Source organism: Cyprinodon tularosa, unplaced genomic scaffold, assembly GCF_016077235.1.
Source record: "Cyprinodon tularosa strain WSP-4 unplaced genomic scaffold, ASM1607723v1 ctg83, whole genome shotgun sequence".
Lineage (NCBI taxonomy): Eukaryota > Metazoa > Chordata > Actinopteri > Cyprinodontiformes > Cyprinodontidae > Cyprinodon > Cyprinodon tularosa.
The window spans coordinates 890155-917751 of NW_024039596.1; the positions used below are offsets into that span (position 1 = coordinate 890155).

The 27597-nt window shown below is 38.9% G+C and overlaps 1 protein-coding gene across 1 annotated transcript in view; it reads right to left on the minus strand.

Moving 5' to 3' along the window:
- The window catches only part of rgl2 (ral guanine nucleotide dissociation stimulator-like 2), a 62348-nt gene that overhangs the window by 24933 nt on the left and 9818 nt on the right, over nucleotides 1-27597 (minus strand). Inside the window, exons 3-7 of the mRNA XM_038272446.1 lie at nucleotides 6618-6665; nucleotides 6127-6210; nucleotides 5885-6051; nucleotides 4864-4920; nucleotides 3502-3698 (exon numbers count right to left, since the gene is read on the minus strand). Of these exons, the coding sequence (XP_038128374.1) occupies nucleotides 3502-3698; nucleotides 4864-4920; nucleotides 5885-6051; nucleotides 6127-6210; nucleotides 6618-6665 (553 nt within the window). The remainder of the gene's footprint in view (nucleotides 1-3501; nucleotides 3699-4863; nucleotides 4921-5884; nucleotides 6052-6126; nucleotides 6211-6617; nucleotides 6666-27597) is intronic.

Sequence of the window (27597 nt, forward strand, 5' to 3'; positions counted from 1 at the left end):
ATTCGATTCATGAAGCAGGCCTACCAAAAACTCCAAGTTGTCTAAACCTGAAAATAGGGAAACTCTGGTTTTCTGTTTCACACAGAGTTTCCTCAACTTCTGGCCGTTTCTCAATGTGTGCACTTGTGCGTTCTCATGTGCTCGTGTACTTATGAAATGATTTGTGTTTATCTGATTGTGTTAATTATTATTCCCCCACTAAATGAAAAAATGTAGAATTTATTATTATCTAGAGACTATTAATAAGAGGAGGAGAAATGCAACTTCAGACGAGCTGATTTGTGGTAAAGTCCAGACTTTTCTTTGTGCTTCTCGAGAACATACTTGGCGAGGACACAAGTCCGTACTAACCTGACTCCGCCAGATGGATTTGCTGGATTTGCTCCGCATATCCATCTGGAAACCTTCCGTTGAAGTAATTTTGGGAAGGGGCGAAAATACTGGTTAGCTGATTGGCCTATGTTGGTGATAGACGGGCCAAATAAACCAATCAGATCAACGAAACATAGGACGTACTAACAGAGCGACGACGAAAACACAACCACAAGCCAGGCTACTCTTGCTGAAACCAGTCGGGAGAAGAGCAAAAACATCTTTTCCTCTGAGAAAAGCCTCCAGAGCAGTGTTTTGCTCTTCTTTCAGTGAAGAAATACTCTGTAATTCCGATAAAACTTGCTCGATAGCCACGATAACGCTAGTTTCATCGGCTGAAGCCGCCATGTTCTTTAGACTGAACTGTCGCGCTTCTTGTTGCGTCACACCTCAACCCGCCTCAAAGCCAACGCTGATTGGACGTTCGTTTGGTGAACGGCTCCAAATTTTCTTTAACGGAAAGTAGCCAGACTGATCTGCGAGTGAAACCTTGAAAGCTCGCGAGATCAGGATGGTCTCACGAGGTTAAGTCCGTGAGACCATCTAGTGAATTGAGAAACAGCCTAATTTTCTTCAGTAAACTCGGAGTGTCCTCTCTCTCTCTCCACTCTCCTTACAGCCAATCACGTTGCTTTATGTCCCGATTAGTTGTATTTTTGTTGTAGTTTTGTGCATAAAAAAACAGTCAGAGTTCCCAACCCAAGGCTAGATCAATTTAGAGTTGCGGATTTGAATCTGAATTTGTTAAACCTGCTTCGTGAAACGGACCCCTGCTGGCTTCCTTCCATGTTGCTCTCCATTGTTTACTTTCTAGATTTCTGTTGCAATGGTGACATCATCAAAGCCAACCCAGCATAATGGTGTCACCAAACACGCAGCTGCAGGGGGGCAGTCACGCATCTCGCTATCGACGGGTTAGACCAGCTTTTTTTTATTCCAGTGGGAAGGGAGCCAAATGCCAACTGTTAGCGGGTCAACCCATGTTTGAAAAACACGCGTTAACCTGGTATTTTCAAGTAAGCTCCAGGTGCCATCTAAAGATCTCACCCACATAGCTTTGAGTTTTGAATGCTCTCCTATAATAAGAAGACTGAACAGTCAAGTTAATGGTGCATTGAAAAAAAAAGTGGATTTGAACATTGAGTTGAATGACATTGTTGACAAACATACTTTCTCTATGCTCATGCTCTAAAGCAGGCATCCCCAACCTCGGTCCTCGAGGCCCGCTGTCCTGCAAATTTTCGATGTTTCCTTGCTTTAGCACAGCTGATTTTAATTAAAAGCCGATTAACTGGCTTTTGGTCTACTGCAATTATAATCAGCTGTGCTAAAGCAAGGAAACATCGAAAATTTGCAGGACAGCGGGCCTCGAGGACCGAGGTTGGGGATGCCTAAAGCACATGTGACGATGATGATGTTGAATATGCAGTGTTCTGCTGTGTCAGGGCGGGATACCTTATTTTTACTATGCCATCAATGTCCTACTTTTACAGAAAGACATCATGTGATGCTATAGTTGGATCATTCCTGCTGTGTTCTACATGCATTTGTGTCGATTGTAGCTTAGAGGTAAGGTAAGAGAGCAGAGTTTATCATTCTCCAAAAACCTGTTGCAGACTGGCAGTCAATAATGCCAGTAATGTAATGCCAGAGTGTTATTTTCCTGTAGCAGTTCGATCAGGCAACATGCTGGGGAGGTGCATAGTTAGCTTAACAGATGTCAACAATCAATCCTGTCGATGTGCAATCAAACTAAAGCACCAGCTGGACTTGAGACCAGGCAGGTGCAACATGAACACTTTACTAAAGGGCTGCAGAAACACTGCTTAGCAAGTGCCAAAATAATCCCTGTCAGCAAGATTATATATGCAAATTAAAGAGAGATAAATAAGGCTTTTGCTTCTGCCTATTCCTTTGGGAATCTTAGATTTTTTTGATTTTTTTTTATCTATTTGCCAAAGTGTAAAAGAAAAAATCTATGACTCAAACAAATAAACTGGGCCCTCCTTTAACCTCCATGTGGTGAAGAGGTTTCAGTGCCTGGATGATCCCAGAGGCTATGCTGTCTTGGTTAGGGTAAACAGGCTCTGGGTGAAGAGTCAGACATAGAGCTGTTCTAAAAGCCCTTATGACGAAAAAAACTGAGGCATATGGTACGTTGGAGCAGGGAAATCACCATGAGGCTGGGCCTTGGGTTGGGGTCCACAGGCTGACTGCGGGATCAAACTTCTCAGCCTCCCCTGTGGCGCCAATGCCAGGGTGGTGGATAGGAGAGTCCGGCTGATGGACGGGACGAGCAGTGTGGTTTTCGTTCCAGTCATGGAACAGTTCTTGCCTCCACACGGTTCTTGAGGGTTCATGGGAGTTTTGATAAACCTGGAGAGGGCCGTCGACCCTGTCCTTCGCGGTGCCTTGTGGGGGGTGCTCCAGGAGTCAGGGACAAGTGGTTGCCAGCATTGACGACATTAAGATCGACCTTTTTCTGGTGCATGTTGGATGATCCAGGCCTGCTTTATGTCACCAGTCCTGTTCATAACCTTTATGGACAGGGTTTCTAGGCATCCCTCTTTTCTTAGCCTCTGTATTTTTCAGATAACATGGTTTAGGTGGCTTTCTCCTGCCAAAACCTACAGCATGCACTGGGAAGGTTTGCAGTGTCAAGTGGCTGGGATGAGAATCAGCAAATCTGTGGTCGTGATTATTGTCAAAGATAAATAATTTTTGATTGTTTGATAAGTTGGAGTTGGAGCATCTTGGGGTCCTTATTGTTTGCTTTATTTCTTTATTTCTCAGAGTATATCTTTAAGGTAAAAGTGAGGCTCTTTCTGAAACTGCAAAGCTTTCCCTGAGGGAGCAGAAAACCCTTTAGCACCCATAATTTTGGTCCAGCAAATAACAGATCTTAGATAAAAGTCAGCAAAAACTGACAAAAGCACTATGCTTCAAAACGCAGGAATATACAAAAAAAAAATCACCTTATTTAAGTATATGGGAAGAGTTATCTAAAAATCTCCCCACAGCTTTTACCTTTCGATCACAGCTGTTTGAATATAACACGGTTATTTATGATTTTTTACATTTATCACTTAAAAAAAAACTTTTAATTTTAGTACCGGTTACTACACAAACCTCTGTGTTTGTCAGGGAGCAGAGCTTTCTCGCTGAGCTCCTCGGCCGTCCTGAGCAGGCGAGCTCGAAGGTCAGCAGCAGACGAGGAGTCCTGAGGAAGGAGAGGAGCCAGACGCAACAGGCGAGAGGGATCGCTGAGGTTCTTAAAGTCTTCAGGATACTCCGAAAGCCACGTGCTGAACACAGTACACACTGCTCTGCAAACACAGGAAAAGGAGAAAGAGAAGAAAGCTAAAGTCATGCGTTCTAATTGCTTTAACTAAAATCTACAGTAAAGAAGAGGTGAGACACATTAGAGCAGGGTTTCCTAAACCTGGTCCTCAGAGCCCACGGTCCAACATGTTTTAGGTGTTTCCCTGCTTCCACTCACTTGACCTGAACGAAAAGGTGATTAACAGCCTTTTGCAGCATTTGATGGAGATAATACAATCATTTGGATCAGGTATGCTTGTAGGGAAATATATGAGACTGTTTTAAAACATCATTTTTAATCAGTTTTGTGTAAATTTTTGGCCATTCTTGAATTTCTTTTGCATCAAAATGCCCTAATAATAGGAGAATAGAAGACAGGAGCTAAAAATACTGCCGCTTAAAGAATAGTTGTTCTACAACTGGGCACCTTTAAAATGGGGATCCCGTTGGATGTCTGGGGTTTTAGGTCCCCCGGCGCTTGCCTCAGTGCTCTGAGGGGCGCGTCTTAGGCTCTTCACAACCACTATTGAGCATTTTCCCTTTGTAAAAAACTTTACACGCACAAGTGCACTCTCACAAACAACTACAGGTGCTTGGCTCCAGGTACTTAGAGATTCACTACAGAAACCCATATTCTTATATTCAGGTAACACAGTATACATGTCAGAATAAATAATACTAGTTATACCTCATTGATAGTATCAAATGCTACTTTATTGTATCTCTTATACTATATCCGTTGGTTGCGCTGTTCTTTTAACATCTTTGAAGGTGATTCTTTTTTCATTTCCTGTTCTACTTACATTGCAGTGTCCATATAATCTGTAAAACTCCCTGCATGAATTATAATAAAGCAATTTATATGCATAAATAAAGCGGAACACTATGGCGTTAGCCGTACTGCTCCACTAGTGAAAGTAAAACCTGTTGGGCTCTTTTTGGCATCAAGACAATTATTGTTACTGCCATATTGCCAGACAGGACAAAGAAAAATAAATAAATAAATAAACTGGTTCTTGTTCAAAAAAAGATATTAAAACAGAAAACCCACAGGCTGATAAAAATATAATTCCTTCATGAACAGAAGCAATAAGCAGAATTGTTGGCAGAACATGGCTTCTCGCTTCTATGTATCAGACGTAAAGTGTTTTTTTTTTTTTTAAAGCTTACTTGTTGAAGGATTGTCTCGTCTGACTTCTTTCGTTGTCTCCAGGGGGGTGCTCTAACCTGTGAAAGAGAAAAAAGAAGGTTAATGCAGCCAAAATTTTAATATGAAATCTTTCAGTACCTACAAATTGAGCTCAGAAATTATATATTTATATATATCTTTTTAAACAGGTGGATACTGTGGTGTGTTTAAACACCATTCACACTTAATTAAAACTGCACCATGCTGTTAATGATTTCCACATTTTAAATCACAGTACAGCAGGAAAATTAGGAAGCTAATGACCGATTAAATTTTTGAATTTTGGCTTATAACTGCACAGCATCATTGAGCACCTTTTTTTACTAATAAAATACTTCCCACAAATAAAACTAGCTTTAAACATCAGAGTTTTCGGTACCTCAGAGGTCAGTTTAAGTGTTACTGTGGACGTGAAAACAACATAACTTTTAACCATCTGTTTCTAAAGAACTGAAATAGGCTTTTGTACGATACAACTTAGCTTCCCAGCTTCAAGTAGTCAAAATAATACAATTTGCCCAAAATGTGTTTTTTACCTTTGACCGTGAGCTGATCAAGCCAAGGCTCAGGAATGTCAAAGTATTTTATTTAATCGCCGTTTTCCCCTGCTTCCAACTCACCACTAAATGTGACACCAGAGCGTCTTTTTAATAGCAACATAACATTTTATATTTAACCTGCAGCTTAAGGAAATCAAAACACTATAAATGGCCTGTTTGTGCAATTTGGAGGTGTGGGTGCTTCTGCTCTGATTTGAGCCGTGTTCCAGAAGGAATGCTCGTTATACTGATCGCTGACAGTTCACTGTTCTTTGATTTTCCTCAGCCGTTTGGTCAGATCCAATTTTATTGCACAGAGCTACTAGGATACTTTATAGAGTGCATTAGCATTTGGTTAGTATTGGCCTACTTTTAAAAATAGGCCTAATATAGGCAAAGCAGGAGCATACATCGCAAGTGCTGTGGATAGACACTCGCTATTGCAACAATGCTTATCATCTACCTGTCAATGAGGATGTCCAGGACTCTCTCTGTGGAGGTGAAGGATCGATAGGTGGAGAAAAAGATGGAGATGAAGGAGGAATCCCCCAAAGCAAACGAGTGGAGGAGGTGTAGCACCAGCTTCTCTTCTGTTCCAGCCTTTATGCACTGGGAACGGGAAACGGTTGGCTGGGAACCCACAGGAAAACAACTGAAAATGCCTGCTGGGTCTTCTGCGATGGTGAATGATAAAAAGTCACTTACCAGTGGGCTGTTGGGGGCAACATGCTGCTGCTTGACCACAACAGTGTAGGTGACCCCTTCCTCCTCCTCCTCCTCCACGGTGGACTGTAAAGGAGGGAAAGTGTGAGCACAGCAGCTCATAGTGCGACACACAAAAGTTTCCACATTTATTCCACGCAGTTGGACCCTGTTCTGATCCTTTTAAACTTATCTGACCAATAAATCAGGCTGCAGCCTGAAGGTCTTTGGCCTCTTTTTCAGATAATAAAGGGAGGGGATTTTTGAACAGTACTGCGTGTCCAGTTTAGCTTCATGTGTTGGAAATAAACACCCTGCTCTGTCTCCTCTAGACAACCCCCCACCAACCCCAACCCGCCCACTAAACAACTAATTTCCTACATGGAGCTCCAACAATCCCTTTTTAGCCTCGGGGGAAGTCCCTGACACAGTTACCCTGGTTTGCCTTCCCTCTGACTCCCAGATCCTGCAGCGTGAGATCCGGTCATTCTTACCAAATCCAGAGGACAGTACCAGGTGGTCTTCATCGGTGAGGACTCCGCCTGAGAAGCACAGAACAAACAGGATTATTCAGCTGAGAATCTTAATGCCATCATGTTGTAGTTATCATGAGGTTTTATATTTTTGGGTTTTGGATTGGTAGCATCCAGAAAGAAATACAGAAAAAATGCATATTTTTTATTGTTTTCACAAATATATTTGTACACACAAAATATATATACAAAACATGCACATATATCCTCTGCAAAAAACAGACCTTTTCTACATTATTCCAATTTAAGCCTAGATCATTTTCCATCAAAGTCTGCAGGCTCTTCAGGTGCTTTAGGCTACAGTCCACCTTATTATCAGCATGTTCATTTGGACACGCATGGACTCCTTTGTCAACATCTCTGGTTACTTTCTCAAAGAGCTAACATTTTATAAAGCTAACAATTCACAGAAAAAAGAAAGCTACTCTAGAGTAATGTGTCTTATATTTCACCAATTCAGCATGAGCATTAAAAATGATAATATTTGACATTTGCTAGGTTATATAAAGTCTGCTTTAAGTGGGGTTATGTATAAAATCGGATTTTGCTATATTTGATAAATTCATCCATCTGAAATCTTCAAGAGGAAGTAAATGGAAAAAATAAACATAATGGCATAGATATGGGACCCCAAGTTAAACAAAGGTTTTAAAAAGATCTTAATTTTTTTTTTTAATAGAGGAAAACAATAATTTATCATAGAGTTTTTCAGATTCAAAGTCAATTTCATTTTTTAAAGTCGTAAATGGTGCCCGACTTTACACAAGTGAATAAAGTGAATGTGATTGGTGGATTATCAAGGGGGCGGGACTGTTGTCGCAGAAGGTTCGCAAGCACGTTTGGTTGTGGCCGGTTTGTCGGAAGCATCTTGCTAACCAGTTAGCATCTTAGTGCTAGTAGGTTCCCAATGGGAAATTCCATTGGGACCAAGTAGCACTAAATTGGTGACTTAGAAACGACGCTGTCAAGGAACGCTATGGACAGCGGACACATGCAAGAGGAGGAGAGTTTAGTGTCGGAGGTCGTGGATGAGTCTCCTCCGTCATCCATTTTTTATTTAGAGGAGGAAAGCGGGGACGAAGATGTTGTGGAAGAGGACGCCAGGGCGGCAGAAGCTTGGTTTGGTGTAGAAGGCTTCCAGCCGTACATGTTTGAGCCCCAGTTCTGTTAGCTCTACGCCTGCCGAAGACGCAGACGTCCATCCCCGTGAACACTGGGACGGAACTCAATGGGAAAGGAAATAATTCTGATTTCAACCGTTGCGTATATTAGCTGCAACATATGAATCAAGATGCTATCACCGAAAAGACAGTATTTTTTTTTATTAGAATTTTTTTTAATTTTGGGACAATATCGTCTGATAGAGTGAACATTTATATACATGTTTAAGCCAGAATTATTTGACATTTAAATATGATTTCCCTACGACTTTAAATCCCAGAGAAAGTCTCTGTGGCACTTTAAAACATGGACTGTTTATGGCTGTTTTAAAAAAACAAAACAATTTTCCATATCAAAATTTTCTCTAATGTTATTCCCTGAAGATTGATTCAAAGAACCAAACCTGATAAAAAAAATGCATTTTTACTGTCCTAAAAGTTACCCATAACTACCACTACATATGCTATATAATAATACACCCTAAGAAATAAAATGGTGATGCTCCTTGCTTTATGTAGCCTAACTGTTTTATGTTCAGATTACAACCAAAAATCCCAAGTAGTCATACCAATATTAATCTACGAAGATTAGCGAGTCAGAAGGTATTATGAAATTAATTAAGATATTTATTCTGTATATATATGGAAGTGTATACATCAAAATTACAATAAAAAATATACTTTAAGCTTGAGTTTTAATGCATTTTAATTCTTTTTACTTATGCTTGAGAAATGCCTTAATAAAATATCACTACTACTTAATCCATGGTGAATAACTTCACTAAAAAAAAGAAAAAGTTTAAAAGAAAAAGTGCTTCAGACAAAGAAAAGTATGTTTTTTTGCACACAAGCTTAATCGAACCAACCTTTGGAGGTAAATATCATCAGTGGAGGCACTGGTTTTATAAATTTTACGTAAAAAGAAAACAGGTTTGGAAAAAGTGTTTCTTCTGCCTGGAATTATTATTATTAAGTTATTATTGGCTTTAAAACACCAGAATTTGCACATAACTTTACATTTCGGTTTGAATTTATCACCAAATTTTAAATTGTAAATCAGATGTTCTGATGAGTAACTTTTTTACCTTTTTATGTTCACTTTAAGTTGTGTTACTACGTAGTGTTGCTTTACCACCTCTGATCAGAACCAATTTATGATTTATTAATGTGATGCTGCGATATAAATGTGTTTATTTAGACCTACACTTCTACCGATACATTATCCCAATAAAGAAAAAAAAAACAAAAGAAAAAGACTTGAATTCTTTCATAATTCTGTTTATGCTGAAGAGGAGTTTGTGTTTAATAAAAATCCTTAATCAATCCTTCCAGTCAATGAAGACATATTTGCCCCGGGCTTAAGATTCACAACGATAAAATTGTATTTCTTGTTGCAGCAAACCAAGTATTTAAACACCTAAAACATTACCCAACATTTGCTACAACATACTGCAGGCCTTTCTTATCATTCCAGTCCAGTATGATCAATACACAGAAAGTTTGCTGTGCAGCACTAAGACTCTCTTCTTATCACACTTAAGCATACGGGCTCTTGGGTTGCAGGATCCTGCAGTCCAACTCAGGTTGCACAAGTGAGTCACATCTATCTTATAGAGAAAAGAAGTTTGATACCTCCAGAGAAATTTGAATACTGCTGAAACAGATAAAAAGGCAGATGACCTATGACTTAACTAAAGCTGCAGGAGCTTTGCTTTATGGTACTTATCTGGAGGCCACAGAGAGAGGGTACGTCACAGATAAATAATGTTTTACTTAAGAAAAGCAACTTTGCTTAATCTTTTTAACCATATATGCTAAAAACCTCCAATTAAAAGGTATTTTTTTTACAAAAATATGTGTTCCTTTTATATCCTTTGGAAGAAGCAGCACCAGAATGTTATGAACTACAACAATAAAGAGGCAAAAAGCAGCTAAAGCGGCATTTATTCAACGTCTCTGCATCTAGAGTTTTATCTTATAGCTTGTATTTGGTGAGCACACATGCAGGACAGAAAATACTATTAATGTGAGAAAATGCATCTAAAAAAAAAAACATGGAGCTGAACAATGAGAACTTTTAGTTGCTTTTAAAACTTTTTTTCAGAACAAAACACTTAAATTTCTCAATCATACTTGGCTCATGATCTTCCTCTAATATGACGCTTTATCACCGTGCATTCATACCCTGCAAGAGTCACCCTTCCAAAGGTGTAATCTTCAGACCACTTCAGTGTGTCGGTGTGAGTCAACTGTTTTGATCACCATAACACGGTAAAACCTTAGAGACACAGCCTGATGAGAAAAGGCGGAATGCTGATTCGATTTTTATTTTTTTTTATTTTTACAGAGATCCAAAGGTAAGTTTAGGATTTTCAGACGTTCACTGCAGCAGAAGAGCCACACGGTTTAACCTAGATCAGGTTTGTGGGGTAATTATTCATAATAAACCAACTGAGCCGCTATTGGCCGCCCTCAGGTCACGTTCCCTGAACTTGAACCGTCAGAAGGTCAGGGCGGTATACAGATTCTCCAGACATCCATAAAGGAATCAAATCTGATCATCGAGCTCTCTGTTCCATCTCTGCTCCATTCCTCTAATCTACCATCTGTGTCTTTCCCATGAACTCGGCACAGAAACACACTGAAATCAAAAGAGAAAACTGTCCTAGCGTTACCTCTTCCCAGGCAAGTTCGGACAGGTAGCAATCCTTAATCTTTCTGCCGATCTTCAGGATAAAGCTGTGAACTCTATGTCCATTTTCTCCTTCTCTTTTCATCTGCACTCCCCTCTTTTCCAGGACTCCTCGGGCTACGACCCGATTTCTGTAGGTTTATCCCAGTACAGCGTGTCTCTGCACAACTGGAGGCTTTGTTACACACCTGAAGAAGGACCCAGGTCCGGCCCCCGGAAGGCGGCATCGTGTGGACACACCCATTGCACACAGACTCACTATCACTCACTTCCTCCACAGTCACACTAAGCCCATTCCTCCAACCGATAAAGCAGAGAGATTAGATTAATTTGCCTAAACAAATATAAAATGCGTACAAATAAAAAGTTTCCAACAAAACAATAAAATATTCACATAATTAAAAGCCTTCATCTTCGAACCCACACGGCGACACACAGAGCCAAACAAAGCCTGGAGCTTTTTCCAGAACAATGACCCCTCTCTTTCAATTCCCCCCCTCTTCCCTGCTCTGCTTCCCTTACGGATGACCTTCCCACGTAGATAAACCAGTTTGGCCGTGTATCCGCTTCAGTGCAGTGCAACATGTAGCAAAACAGCTGCCTCTAGCTTGCACTGAAAAAAAAAAAGGTGGTGCATCTACTTAATTCAAACATGGAGGTTGGTTAATCAGCTTTTTCTTTCTATTTTTTTATTGTTATTACACTGTTACAAGTACAAAGCAATCAAATTCACTCTCCGCATTTAATCCATCCCCTTTGAAGAGCAGTGGGCTGCCATTGTGCAGCACCTGGGGAGCAGTGTGGGGTTAAGGGCCTTGCTCAGGGACCCAGAGTGGCAGTCTGTGGGAGTGGGGCTCTAACTCAGAACCTCTGGATTCCAAGCTAAACGCCCTAACCACTAGGCCACACTCCCCAAACCTTATTTATATAATACTTATCTATCTGTCTTACCTACCTTTTGTAATTAATGCAGCTAGAAAGCAGCAACCAGGTTCAAAATCTGAGTGCAGTGATGGACTCAGACCTGAACCTTCAGAGGCTCACAAAGACAGGAACTTCAATCACCTGAAGAACATCTCCAGGATTAAAGGACTAATGTCTCAGCATGATGGTGAAAAATGGATTCCTGCTTCGTTCATCTTTAGTAGAATTCATCCCTGCAGCGATGTGTCCACAGGTCTTCCTAGAAAGTGGATCAGACTGATCCAGAATGCTGCTGCCTGCGTCCTCACTATAACTAAAAAAGTGGAGAACATCAGCCCAGTTCCTTCCTCTGGCTCCCCGTATCTCAGAGAAAAGACTTAAATAGGGCTGCAATAAATGATTATTTTAAAAATCGATGAATCGGCCGATTATTTTTTCGATTAATTGATGAATCGGACAAAAAATATTTTTTATACTAACCTCTTTATTCCAAAATAAACATTTTAGACAGAACAAACAAGCACACAAGTACAGGTTGCTCATTAACTATGCAAACTTACATGAGAAATGTAGCTGTACATCCACAAAATATAGGCTTCTTTGTTTCATAAAGCGCAAAAAAAGACATTTTTGTTTTTTAAAGCCCCTAAGGGGCTCAAACAATAGGCCCCCCCATTTCAACAAATACGTTTTTTTTAGACTAGAAGAGTTCTGCCTTTTAGGACAGGAAAGTATAGCAGTTAAAGTTGCTACTTGAGAAAATACTGAACCATAGAGATAAAAATAGCCCTGTGATTCAAATTATAAATTGTATTTGGAATAAAAATGAGAGAACTAGGGGTGCTAAAAAACACATCCTCCAAAGACAGATATTTACAGGGGAATGTAGCATATAATTAATTGACATATTACTGATCTTGCTGGATTTTATTCTGCTTTACTTCCATAAATTGCAGGATCTTCACGGCAGCTGCTGCTGCAGGACAAGAGTAGGAACGATACATGCTTTCACGTAAGAGTCTCCAAAAGCCGCCAGTGACACCGTAAAAAGTCGCCAGATTTGTCGCTAGTCGCTTTTTAAAAAAATAGTCGCTGGAGGGGTCTGAAAAGTCGCTAAATATAGCGACAAAGTCGCTGAGTTGGCAACGCTGTGCACCTGCAGCGCTGGCTCGCTCTGCCGTAATTTTTTTTCTTCCCCCGTTTCAGTCAAGTGGCAGTGATGACGGCGGCGGCGGATGACGCATTGATCGCGCAACACAACTAATCGATGATGAAATTCGTTGCCAACGCTTTTAAAAGTCGATTTTTATCGATTTTATCGATTCGTTGTTGCAGCCCTAGACTTGAAAATCCTTTTGTTAGTTAATATATCACCAAAAACATTACAGTTGGCAGTGGATCAACAGTCAGACCTCTCAGATCTATTGGATCTAGATCTACTCAGCAGAAATTTCAGTTCTTTTGCTCCACAAATCTGAAATAAATTCCACAAAAACCATAGAAGAGCTGAAAAGATTAAGAACCTTATTTTTTTTAGAGTGGCCTTTGACTGTACTATCTAAACATTATTAGTTTTCCGTCGTTTTTGCATTTTCTTTAATCATCCTTTTTTTAAGACTTCCCTTTCAGTCTCTTTAGTCATTTGTTGACTTTATGTCACTTGACTGTATTTTTTGTTCTCATGTACAGAATTTTTAATTCTTGCCACTGACATGTGCTTAAAAAATAAACCTGACTTGCCTTTCAAAGCAATCTACATTTTTGTGTTAGTTCAAAATGAATTGGCCACTTCAACACAATCACTTCCATCCAAAACTATTTGATCACTTAAAAATCAGTGGTAAATGGAAAAGGAATTGCAGTGGGCAATAGATCAGGAGGGATGGGATGAGGCCTGGAAGAATGCAAAGTCTTTAAGTATTTGCAATCGGGTTAAGGCCATACAATTTAAAATTTTACACCGTGCGCACATTTCTCCTTCTCCGCGAAGTAAATTCAATACAAGCCTCTCACCATTGTGTTTGAAATGTAGAGTGGATATTGGTAGTCTCACACATTGTTACTGGTCCTGCAGGGAAATTCAACATTTTTGGCATATAATAAAATGTGAATTAGATAAGATTTTCTATGTTGGCACACAATTCAACCCATTGTATTTACTACTTGGTTTAACCGACACCGGTATTACTGGTAAACATCAGCGTCAACTCTACAGAATGCTTACTTTTTGTGCAAGAAAATGTGTGGTACTGAATTGGATTTCTGACAAGGCACCAAGTAAATCACAATGGCTAAATATAGTACTGGACTATATATCTTTGGACTATTTGACGAGCAAACTGCACGATAAAGAAAATAACTTCTATAAAGTTTGGGAACCTTTTATCTCTTATGTAGGATTTGAAACCTCGGCTCTTCTTCGGAGAGGATTTATAATTTGAGGATGTCCGAATTGTAAACATCTGAAATGTTTTGGTTCGGACCATTTGTTTTCCATTGCTGTCCTTTTTTTTTTCTCCCTTCTTTTCTCTTTGGTCGGTATGTATATGTGTGTATGTGTACGCATATGCTCGTATATAGGTATTTAACTTTAAGAGCTGGATTGTTCTTTTGGTCTTGTCTTGTATTGTATTTGTTTGTTTGTTAAAACATTAAAAACCAATAAATATAATTATTAAAAATTAGTGCTGTCAATCGATAAAAATTTTTTAATCGCGATTAATCGCATCAATGCCTAAGTTAACTCGCGATTAATCGCATTTTAATCACACATTTTTTTTCTGATTGAAAATCATTTAAATACTCTCGATGACATACAAAAAATACATACAGGCTAGGTTTGTGCCAATGTTCTTTTTTTTTAATGAAAACAGGTCACAGACACTGATTTATGCCATAGAAACATATGGCAAGAAGATGGGGAGGCATGTAGCAAAAAATAACAAATATGTAGCCAAAAAAAGGCCCTGAAAACAGGCTGATGTAAAAGACAGTCTTTACAGTTAATACAGTCTTTTGAACAAAGACAAGCATTTTACCCTACTGCTATAAAATGTAGTGCAGTTAACATTAGATGTCAATTAACCAAGGTAATAATGAACAATTTTCAATCAATACATCAAAATCAATAGACCGACATCACTAGATGGAGGTAGTCTATGCTCTAGAAAGTTACTTTTCAGCCTCTTAACAAAAATTAGAACACACCCACACCCACCCACCCACACACACACACACCCACCCACCCACACACACACAGACACACCCACACACACACACACACACCCACCCACCCACACACACACACACACACACACACACACACGATACCGACCTGTGGCGTACACAGACAGCAATACTGCCGTAGCAGATTCCATTTCACCTCAGTAATCTGTTTTCTCAGCGTATTCCAGGTTGCTACTAGTTACCAGACACTCAACTTGTTTGTTGGTGGTGGGGCTTAAAGAAAAGGCACTAGCGTCACCCAGTGTATGAGCGTCTTTTTTCCTTGAGGAGCTCTGCTCTCGAAGCCTATGGAAAATGCATAGACTGGGGGAAAATAGCCCTGCCTTTCCGCAGGCTGCAGCGGGATGTACTTGGAAAATTGTACCATAAAACCACATAGCATTAATCTCACGTTAAAAAAATTATCGCCATTAAAATGGCCTCGCGTTAACGCGATAATAACGCGATAATTTTGACAGCACTATTAAAAATAAAAAAAAACAGTGGTAAAGGTTTCAGATAACCTCACAAGAATGTTACAGCCAATGTTCCCTCTAGTTTTTCATATATATACTGTTCCTAGCACAGAGTCTTTCTGCGTGGAGTTTGCATGTTCTCCCTGTGCCTGTGTGGGTTCTCTCTGGGTATTCTGGCTTCCTCCCACAGTCCAAACACATAAATTGCCCTTAGGTGTGAGTGTATTGTTGTGTGTCTGTGTTGCACCAAGCCCCCGAGTAAACTGATGACCACTGTCACTAACATTAGCTCTGCACGCTGAGACTACACAACAATATTAAACTTATTATGAACCAGGGATCATAGCAAATTACATTGTTTATTAAAAGAAGATATAAAAGCAGCAATTTCCACTTGCTTTAATATAATTTGAAGTGATTTGGCCTCTTAAATAAAAACAAAAAACATGTTCATAAGATGTGTAATATGCTATATTTAAGATTCCTGCTTTGGCCACGATGAGGGTCCTGCTCTGGAAGAAGTGAGACGTTACACCTTTCAAACATAACATTTTGTATACATTAAAACATTTATGTTTTGCATGTGCTGAATGTTGTAATATTTACTCTTTGTCCGTAAAATATTTAATTGCACAGTTTTTTTTAGCATTTCCACTAAGATATTTCAAGATTATTATCCACAAATAAATAATCTTAATAAATGTCACTAGCATTTTTGTTCTTAAATTGTGTTTTTTCTCATGTTTGTCCTTCTTCTTTAATGGTTGTCAAAATATGCCACTTAAAGGTACACTATGCAACCGGTGTTGATTTTCCAGCGAGGCTCCCCCCAGAGGGCGAAAGTAAAAGTGCACTGTCGTAAATATGCACAGCTGTTCTCCTGGTTTCTCCGTCAAGCCAGGCGCGGTTGTTTTTAGCTTAGCAGCGAATGACTAATGCTGCGTTCACACTGGACGTAGCTGGCGCGACAGAAGCAGCGAGTTTACATGCAAAGTCAATGGTTGACGCGCGTCAAGGCGCAGCAAAAGGTCCCGCGGCAGGTTTGGAGCAGCAGGCGCAGCACGTCTGAGCAGCTGAAGCAGCGTGTCGGGTGCGTTTAACGCAGGGAGAGAGACACAGCGCTGATGATCACTCCTCTTAAACAGTTTATTGACGCCTAAATTAACTTAAAATGCAGAAATCTGCCGGCAACCGCTGCTGATGAAGGGATCCATAATGTCGGCGCATCCCTGGTATGTGGGGGTCTGAGCGGCTCCGACAGAAAAAATATTGAAGGCAGGATAATAATCTGAATGAACTGACTGCACTGATTACGTGTTCAGGTGTATTTTCTCACTTAAACACATATTAAAACTACTTTATTCCCACTGATCACAGCAAATATAGCTGCAAGGCAGAGAAAGGATAGTGAAGCTCTGCCCAATGCGCCTCAGACACACTTTTGCACCGCGCAGCCAGAGCAGCAAAGCTGCTTCAGCCGCGTGTCAGAACTAACTGGTACAAGCAGCAAAAAGGAAGCAGCAGACACGATTTTGCTGCGTGAACGTAGCATAACTGCACAAAGATTGCCACTGTGCTAGCAACGAGCATGCTTTTAACTGGGGGCGTGTAGCAGTTCTTGCCGTAAAGCAAGACTGACTCTCACGAGACTTCTGAGCCTGTGGGTGCGGGTCGGTGCTCCTGCAGTTGCAAGTGCAGTATTTCCCCTACAGACCACCAGGGCAGCCGAGAATACCTTTGTTCAACCTGAAATGACTCATTTAATCATCCATAACGTTATGGAACACATTAATTAACTGAAAAATGTTGCATAGTGTGCCTTTAAAAGCGATTTCTGGATGCTGTTTTGATATGATTCATTAAACTGAATCCTCTTTCACAATCAGCACCGGCTGCTTGAAATGTAGCAGAAATATCCACAAGCTGTCAGATCTCCTTTAGCTCCTGAAATCTAAGTGCTGCAGCCACCATATCTGAGAATGTGTTGATTGGCCTCTGTTTATGTTTTTGCTTCATAAGGTACTTGAATTTAGCAACAATCAAAAAAGTTGCATGGAACATCGTGCTTCGCTGTGAACATTACCATCTTAAGCTGTGTGCATGTTGGAAAGCAGGGCTGTTACAAAGCAATGAGTTTCATTGTGCTGGAAGACTAGACTGATGAGTCAATTGGGAGCCACATATTGTTCTTTCGTTTTGGATTATCTATTAATGACCTTGTGGCAGTTTTCTGGTGATCTGAATAAAGACATTTGCTGTCATAGATAAAAGACGAAATGCTATTAGAGCCCCAACCGAAATAAAATGTAAATAAATGCATTCCCTTTTTGTTTTTGTATATATTTATTTAGGTATAGCAATAAAAAAAAGGGGGAACCATAAAATTGAATGTTATACCTTTGTAATGTAATGCAGAGCATATTGTTTTATCATTGGGTCTTTATTTTTCTACTTGGCTTTTATAAAAGCCATTTTAATTTAGCCCTTGAAGGACTGTTTGTCATCCTCCCTTACCTCCAGCTCAGACCCTGACCAGCTGCTGGTTCTCCCCAGTCCTGGTGCTCTCTGCCCGGCTAGATACAAGAAAGTATCGTCGAATCCGATCGTCATCCAGACCAATGGCGTAAATATCGGTAAGCAGAGACAGCAGTTGCTTACGGGCCCACGACCTCTTAGGCAGCAGTCCCCAACCTTTTTTGCACCACGGACCGCTGTATGTCAGACAATATTTTCACGGACCGGCAGTGGTGGGGGAATACGATCAAGTAAAATGATACGACTGGCATAAAATCAAATACAAACAGCATAAAAATAAAACAACAAGCTGGTCCCATCTAGGCGTAATGGGAGAAAATGACAGACGACACCAATAGCAAAGCAGACAGTGATACTTTTAATTACTATGTTAATAACTGTCTATAGTTCATTAGACAGTTGGAAAAAAAATACACTCATATAATATTTTTCAAACCGCAATAAAGATCTTAAACGAACTATGTATTTTAGTATTTTATTTTTTACACTACAACTTGGAATTATGGGTAATCCAGAGCGTAGAACCATAACCTTTAGGTACAGTGTGTTAGCGACGATAGATACCAAAACGAGGTATTTAAGCGGATTCGAGAAAATAAAAAAAATTAAAGAGACGCTAGAAAAAAAAACTTCCCAAAATAAACACGTTATTTTAAAGAACCAAAGAGTGAGAGGTGGACGTTGCTGCTGCAGCGAGTAAAGATTGCGACCAGGAGATGAATGGAGAGAGCGTGATTATCTCCCTGAAATGAGTTTTTGGAACTTGGGGGGCTGTAACATGTGGTGGTGCGGTTTCACCAATGGTTCCATTCAAGGTGCGCAGTCACTATTTTTCCGTGTGGGACGTGTGATCAGATACTACTGAGAATTGCATAATTGTATCTTCTTGGCCGATTTATGGAACTGTCGCCGCATCCTGAACCTTTATCACGTGTTGTACTTCATATGAGGCCCACTCAGATAATGTTGCTTACGGGCCGATTGTTGTGTCGTTACGCCTTTGATCCAGACGCACTATATCGCTTTCACTTTATGACATGAAACAAATAGTTAAATTAACTAAAGATGCTTAAAACGATCCTTTTTTTCCAGTGTTTAGTACTATTTAGAAAAGCTAACCTTGTGTTTAGGCTGTGAGTCTTTAGCCTCGTGAGACCATCCTGATCTCGCGAGCTTTCAAGGTTTCACTCGCTAATCAATCTGGAGACTCTCCGTTAAAGAAAATTTGGAGCCGTTCACCAAACGAACGTCCAATCAGCGTTGGCTTTGAGGCGGGTTGAGGTGTGACACAACGAGAAGCGCGACAGTTCAGTCTAAAGAACATGGCGGCTTCAGCCGATGAAACTAGCGTTAGCGTGCTATCCAGCAAGTTTTATCGGAATTACAGAGTATTTCTTCACTGAAAGAAGAGCAAAACACTGCTCTGGAGGCTTTTCTCAGAGGAAAAGATGGTTTTGCTCTTCTCCCGACTGGTTTCGGCAAGAGTAGCCTGGCTTGTGGTTGTATTTTCGTCGTCGCTCTGTTACGTCATAGGCTTCGTGATCTGATTGGTTTATTTGGCCCGTCTATCACCAACATAGACCAATCAGCTAACCAGTATTTTCGCCCCTTCCCAAAATTACTTCAACAGAAGGTTTCCAGATGGATATGCGGAGCAAATCCATCTGGCGGAGTCAGGTTAGTGAGTCTTGTAATGAGCTATAAAAAATTTTGATTTTTACAAGGAAAGAAGCTGCCTTTGTTTTATAAGGAAATATGATTATTAATGAGGGATGAAAAGAATAATCATGGAAGATAAATATTTAGATGATATCCCTGTTTTGCACTCTGAGGCCAGAATTAAAAAAGACAAAAAATTTTGTAGAAGCATTGTCTCAAACCTGCATGAATTGGCAAACTGCCTGGAGAAAGACCCCAGACCAGGATTCAAACCTGAGACCTTCTCTTTACCAGCGTAACCTTTGCTTCTTTACAGAGCTGGCTAAAATAGAACCGATGCTGACAGGGTTATCCTGTTGTTTCACCGACCTTTGTAAAATTTTCTCTAGATGCTTTTTAGAAACAAAGCATTGGTGAGTAGAGCACCAGTCTAAATCTAGATCAGACTGAGCTACTCAGATTCACATTAATCCTGTTTTTAAAGTGCTTTGCAGCTTGTTTCTTTTTAACCTTGAACACTGCTAAACACAATTTCCAGTTTAATAAAAAACCTTAAATGAACTGAACTCAAACAAACTAAATAACTTGTTTATATTCAACTTAGATAAGTGCTGCAAACTATTTGATAAAAGGATTGATAACTCAAAATATTTGAGTTTAGTCCATGAATTTCTATGTTACAACAGCTTTATCAAATTAAGTTGAACTTTAATAAAAATAAACATAAAACAAAGTCTTCAGTTCAACGGACATGTATGTCTTCAGTTAACAAAGCAAAACTATTAGTTGTATATACATTTCATTTTAGATTTTCTTATTCGGTGTGTCGCTTTAAAACACGTCAACCATGTTTGTATTATTTGTCAGATCTGATCTACTTCTGGCATCCTAGCTCTCTTTATTCCTAAAGTTCCCTCAGTTCCTCCGGTTCCATACAGGAAGTACATAATAAGTGGAAACAAACACAGGAAGCAGGACATGCTGCTATGCTGAGAAGCTATTTTTCTTCCTCTTTCCTTCCATCACAAACTAAGGTGGCCTTTACTTCTTCTAAACGCTGATAGATAATAAAAAGCAGCAGGTTAAGACCCAACCAGCAGACAGAGTCTGTCTTAATCTTAAACCACATGTTAACAGACTCCATTCTTAAAAAAAAAAAAAAAAAAAAAAAAAAGTCCTATAATTTTCCTTAATCAAAGCCTTATAGCTGACTTTCTGCAAAAGCCAAAACCGATGTTCATACTTTCAGAGATTGTTCATTCCAACTGGGGGTCATAAATATTTCTTCTGAGGCTTTATTCTAAGATCACTGTTGTTGTTTTTCCGAGTAACTCCACAAACCCGACCTCTTCCTTCCTATCTTTCTCTCTGCTCCTCTTCTCACGCTTTCATCTAAGCATTCCAAAGGTGTCTTTTATCTGCCGCCTTTCAAGCAAAACTGCTGCACATCCAAGACAAACCAGTCGTATTCTTCACATTTCATTAGATTTAGAAAAAAAAAAACATGTTTGTAACTTTAATTAAATCTTCTCATTATAATACTTTGAAAAAGTAAACAAGGAAATAAAATCTGTCAATTTTCCAAGTGACCAGCATTAGAGTAAACGAGGAGATCCAGCAGTTTGAAGCAACATCCTTTTATCCAGCCTGATCTTCCCATGCAAAAAATGTTTTGAAGGCTGACATTTTAAATGTTTGTATTGATTTCCAAAATCATTCTCTGTAATATATTGCTACAGTCGACTTACTATTTTCTTTAATTAGGTGATCAATCACCTATTGAAATATTTCCACAAATCATTCGGTAATAATAAGCCCCAGAAAATAAAAACTGTACAAAATATATTCTTCATCTGAGATGAAAAATCTTCTTTGTCCAAAAATAATTTCATCTCAGAACCGATCAAGTAGCATAGCTTTAGCTTCACCTGGTTTCGATTCTCTAAAAAATCTCAGATCAAAGCAAAACTGTGCTATTTTTAGCCACTAGGGGCGCTAGACCTTTAACTTACAAGTTTACTATGGTGCCATTTTTATTTGTAAAGTACTTTAAAATAGTAAAACATGCCTTAACTGACACAGCAATCCACTTAGACTAGTATTAATAATACCAAGATTGTTAAACAAAATTATAAATATTTTGCATTTAATTTTGTCTTTCAATTTGCTTTATGCAGAGTTCCTCAAGAGGTAAAGTTTATTTTTACCAGCTTTAATTCTGTAAAAAAGTCTTTAAGAAACAGTTAGACACACGGTTATTAACCGATTAATCTGAAAAAATAATCGACGGATTAAGCGATTAGCAAAACAATTGTTAGTTGCAGCCCTAAAGTAGACATTAAGTATTACTGTAAAATACTGTACAAATACACACAATTTACTGAAAGTAATATAAATAAAGTAATTTTAACATAAGGACAGCCAATGAAGAGAATAAAGAATGGGCGTAATATTTCAGTTCTGAAGTTCTGCCCTCTGAAGGACAGTAGAAGCACTGCACTGTTGCAAATTACCTACCGGTATGTGTTTTGAAAATATTCTAGATGTTATTGGACCAGTAGAGGAAAAACATAAATTTTTCTAGATAAATACTAGCTCAGTGAAACAGAAATATGACTGAGCAGGTAAGGATTAGATGTTTGGTCGGCAGTGGCGTCAAAAGTACACACATTTGTAAGTAGAAGTATACAGCAGTTTAAAAACACTCAGGTAAAAGTTGAAGTATCAACTTGATCTCTTTACTCAAGTAAAATTGAAAAAGTATGTGGTCCAAAAACTACTTAAAGTATAAAAGTACAAAGTAACCTTTAAAAAAAACAGCCAGATGCCACTATATGAACTGAAAGCTCAATTTTTCGACTATTTCTAAAAATTCTTTGAGATAGGACCAAGGATGAGGGAGGTCTTGTTGGTCTCAATCTCCCGATACGCTCTCACCTGTTTCCGACCTTTCAGACATTTCAACATCTTTTTTCTGAATCCCACATTGTAGCATGGCATAGACAATTCACGTTTGCAGTTTGAAGAACACCTGCTTGCTTCTGATGATTTCCTTTGGCGTCAGCAACAGAGGCGTAGCTAGAACATTTTTATAAGGGTGGCCAGGCAATAACCTATGTACACTGAGGGCACCAGAACCTCAGGGTCAATCTACTCTGTTCCAAAAGGAAAATTAACGAGCAAAACATCCATATTTTCTAAATAAATACAAACCATACTTTCCTACAGCCTTTGCTAACAAATAGACGCATATATTTAAACATCCGTTCTTTCTAAATAAAAGGAATAGTGGATAAAATTCTTTCAGTTTTGAGATCTGAAGGGGTAAATCTTTTCCACTGTCATTACTTACCTACTTGTATCATAAACATTCTGCATAAAATTGATATTTACGTGTACTAATGTCTACATAAATTGATTATTTGATAAGTTTTCATTAAAATTGTTATTTATCTATGATTTCACTGAAGACTCCCAGATGACGTGCAGAGACACATTTTCTCTTTACCCCATATAACACAAAATCTACAGTAGTTGTGAAAAGAGCATGAATTCTGTATTTATCATCTTTGATGTTAGTATATTAATGTGGATAATTAACCACAAAAAATTCAAATGTTTTGAATTTTCCACTTGAGATATATTACTGCTAACCTGACTCCGCCAGATGGATTTGCTCCGCATATCCATCTGGAAACCTTCCGTTGAAGTAATTTTGGGAAGGGTCGAAAATACTGGTTAGCTGATTGGCCTATGTTGGTGATAGATGGGCCAAATAAACCAATCAGATCAACGAAGCATATGACGTACTAACAGAGCGACGACGAAGAGGAGCCAATTGAAAGATCAAACTCTTGCCGAAACCAGTCGGAAGAAGAGCAAAAACATCTTTTCCTCTGAGAAAAGCCTCCAGAGCAGTGTTTTGCTCTTCTTTCAGTGAAGAAATTCTCTGTAGTTGCGATAAAACTTGCTCGATAGCCACGCTAACGCTAGTTTCATCTGCTGAAGCCGCCATGTTCTTTAGACTGAACTGTCGCGCTTCTGGTTGCATCACACCTCAACCCGCCTCAAAGCCAACTCTGATGCGACGTTCGTTTGGTGAACGGCTCCAAATTTTCTTTAACGGAGAGTCTCCAGACTGAAACGCGAGATCAGGATGGTCTCATGAGGCTATATTACTGCTGCCACCATCCGTATTAGAGAGGAAAAATAGTAGGGGTGGCCACAGGGGTAGGCAATGATTGGCTGAGGTTGGCCATGGCCACCCCTGGGCCCCCATATAGCTCTGCCCCTGGTCAGCACAAATTTGAGGAATAGCTAACCAATGAGTGTTTGCGTTATATGACTCATTCAATTAAGCTAGTTTTGACTAGATGTGGATGGAGCCAATGATCTGCATTGGATGGAGCACATGACGTGAAATAAATATATAGAAACATTAAACCGAAGCCAAGGGTAACGAGTAAAGTTTGTTTTAAAAATGTAAGGAATAGAAAGTACAGATACTTGTGTGAAAATGTAATGAGTAGAAGTCAGAAGTAGGAAGAAAAATAAGTAATGGAGTAAAGTATATATACCTAAAAAGTGTACTTAAGTACAGTAACAAAGTATTACCTCTGTTGGTCGTCTAACAACATGTTAGCTTAGTTAGCTTCGAGGTTTTTGGGTGATATGGACCAAAATTTCACAATATTCTGAAAGCAAACCCAAAGCAGTTGACTATTTATGTAGTTTATAAATGTCTGACTTCAAACTTCAAAGAAAATATTCTTTAAAGTTTAATTTTATGCCCTTAGGACGACCCAAAACACAAAAACTTTCAATTAATGTCCAACAGTGAGAAAAAAAAACGGCTTTGTAAACATGGTTTGGTTTGAACATCTGCTGAAGTCCAGTCCTGTAACAAAGACTTGCTCTGTTCTCAGCTGCTGATTCATTTGTTTGGCTTAAACATGTAGTGGCTGTCGCTGTTTGATATAACAGACCTTTTTATAATCTCCAAGCGTCATTTTTCACTGGTGGTTACCGCACCTGACTCAGATGTCTAATATTCCCTCATTAAAGTATGAGTAAAAGGCCAGGATTGGATTCCACTTTGCTGAATGTCCTTGGAGACAGACCGGGAAACTGGATATAGCATTTATGGCGAGAGGAGGCGTGCCTCCCGTCAGCAGGCCGAACCACGGCATACATTATTCACCGCAGCCCAGGATATGAAAGGAAGTGGAAACCAGAACCTAAAAAGAGTTTCTAGAAAGTTCAGAGTGAAGTTAAACCGCAGAGCCACATGCAGGTCATCTGTGCTGGAGTTATTAGTGAAACATTTAAAAATACAAAACAACATCTGCCTAAATGTAAAGCTGACAGAGACGCCATCTGTTCAGGCTCAACAAGCCTCACTAACCCGCCACTAAACATTAACAGAGATGAAACCTCCTGATAGGCAAATCTGAACCTCACAACCTCCACAGATGCAACAAGTTTTAGTCCACATTTATTCATTTAACTCTGACCTGCTTAAATTTACATGTTTTTATTTAAAACTGCACCAAGCTATATTATTGGAGGAAGAAAATGTCAGTAATTAGTAAAAACGGTTAATAGGTGAAGCTCTTAGATAAAAAAAAGAAGTAAATAGCTCTAAGGCAAGTCATCACTCTGTCAAAAAGCACACATATCTTTCATTATTTTGCAACATTTGCTCAAGTGATGCAAACAAATAATCAACTCATGTTTATATTTTTTTTTATAAATGGGTTATTACAATAAAATTTCCATTTGTAAATATAAACACTTTATAAACTCCTGAAGTCATCACCAATATGGCACCGATTTAGTTTTGCTACGTAATGGAGCAGCATGTTCAGAAGAAACAAAAGAGGAAGGAATTATGCAAAACATTTGTAACATGAGAGATAAAGAGATGCTAGCAATTAGCACAGCGGCGGGGGAAGGCTTTAGTGATTTAAAGCACTTCATGCAGCAAATTTTTTACATTCCTCAGAGAGCTACCAGAAACAGACATTTAAAAACACTGCTTACAGCACAAAAATATCTCTTCCAGCACTGATCGTTGGATTACACTAAAAACAGAGAGCTATATCACAGCTAGCATCCACTTTAATGAAATGAAGTGGAAAACAATCTGACAGTATGTCAGCGCGACATACCCTGTGTATAAAGTATATTTTAGTTGTGAAGTTGTACAAATGAGTCTTTGATATATTTTTTAATTCAGCTACCAAAAATGTTTCTGTTTTGAAATATAAATAAGTTTAATAATTTGTTTATTCAGTCAGTATTTAATTTTAGCCCTATGTGATATGTAAAGATCATCTTGATACAAGAGAAAACTATTTTTTTTTTTAAGATAATGGCTTCTTATCAATTCATCTTTAACCGAACTATATCAGTCAGCTTTAGATTAATTTATTAATCAATAACTTGCATTGTTTATTCGCACCAAACAAAATTGAGAAGAGGAGTTGGTCTAAGTTGCTATTTGGGAATTTTGGTCAAAAACAAAACACACAAGAACATAAAAAAAAAAAAAAAAAAAATAATATATATATATATATATATATATAATTATATATATATATATTGGGGTGTTCACAACTGATTTTTTTCTGCTACACCCGGCTACGCTGCTTCGCTTCTTCTTCTTCTTGTTTACTACTGGTGGTTGGCTTTGGTCGCAGTACCGCCACCTTCTGTGCTGGAGTGTAAACGCTTCACCTATGAGAAAAAGGAGCAGCGCATGAACCGAACGCAACACACACGAATCGAACCGGGACAGTCCAACCAAACGGTTTTCATAAACCGTTCCTTCCCTAATATATATATATATATATATATATATATATATATATATATATATATATATATATATATATATATATATATATATATATATATATATATATGCATATGTGTATGTGTACTTTCAAGCCATGCCAGGAGGGTTTGTGGTCATGGGATCAGAGATTGCATAAATGACTTTAGAAAATCCAATGCCAAAAATGGCCAGAAGATGGCAAAAGTGCATCTATATGTAGTGTGAATGAGAGGTCGTGTTCGGCGAGGAAAGCAAAAACCCTTATTTTTTACTAGCACACACGTTCAGTTATTGACGCCGGTACATCAGCTGTTGCTGTAGTTCCCAGCAAACGTGTATTTTACACGATCGCAGCTTGATGAGCAGGGTCCAACTCATGTTTGCGTAGCACCTTTTTGCCGCTGGATGCGTAAAAAAGCTTCCTGGAGAACAGCGTGTCGGAGTGAACCGCAATGGGCCCACTCCATGCAATTCCATTCTCTCCATCATCCTTCTCTCCAAACACAAAGTTTTTTTTATTTTTTGACTTTTAACACGTCTCTCCCTTGAATGAAGCAAGGTGACTTTCCCTTCAGCACTGTACCAACTCAACTCAACTCAAACTTTATTTATAAAGCACACTTAAAACAACCGGGGGTTGAACGAAGTGCTGTACAGGAATCGCAGTTAAGGAACATAAGATAAGAGCTGAAGGCTAAAATACATAAACACATTAAAATAGAATAAGATAAATGTTTTCATTAAAATACATTTTAGAATAAAATAAAATTTTGCCAAATGTCCACTTAGACATGATTAAAAGCCAGGGAAAAGTGATTTTAAAGAGGATTTAAAAACCTCAAAGGAGCCTGATGATCTAATATGCCAAGGCAAGTTATTCCAGAGTCTCGATGCCGCTGCCATAAAGGCACGATCACCTTTGGTTTTAAGTCTGGTTTTAGGCATCGCCAGAAGCAGCCACAATCCACAATCTATCTGCCGACTTGAACAAGAAACAAAGAGGAGGTACACGCTTTCCTAAGACCCGCCCCCTTCTTCTTCTGTTTGGCTGATACTGTTAGTTTCAGAGCGCCAACAAACGCAAGGGGGATTTTGATTGTCTTTTTAACATTTATTTACCATCAATTTATTTTCTAGTGATTTTATTTAGCCACGGGCGATTGCTACTAGCCGGAAATCTGGGCTGGGGCCGGAATACTTTAATCCCTGTACCTGTAACAGTTTCAAGTTCATTCTACATTTTTAGAAAACATAATAATAAAATAAAAATGTCTGACAGCAAAAGGATAAGTAACACCATTTTAGTACACAGTGGAGTCCTTGAACACATTGAACCTCCATCACTATCATAATATAAATATGGTTGCCTCAATCTGATTCTGATTTTAAAATAAATTCAATAGCAGCCAAAACAAAAAACAGCTATAGTATT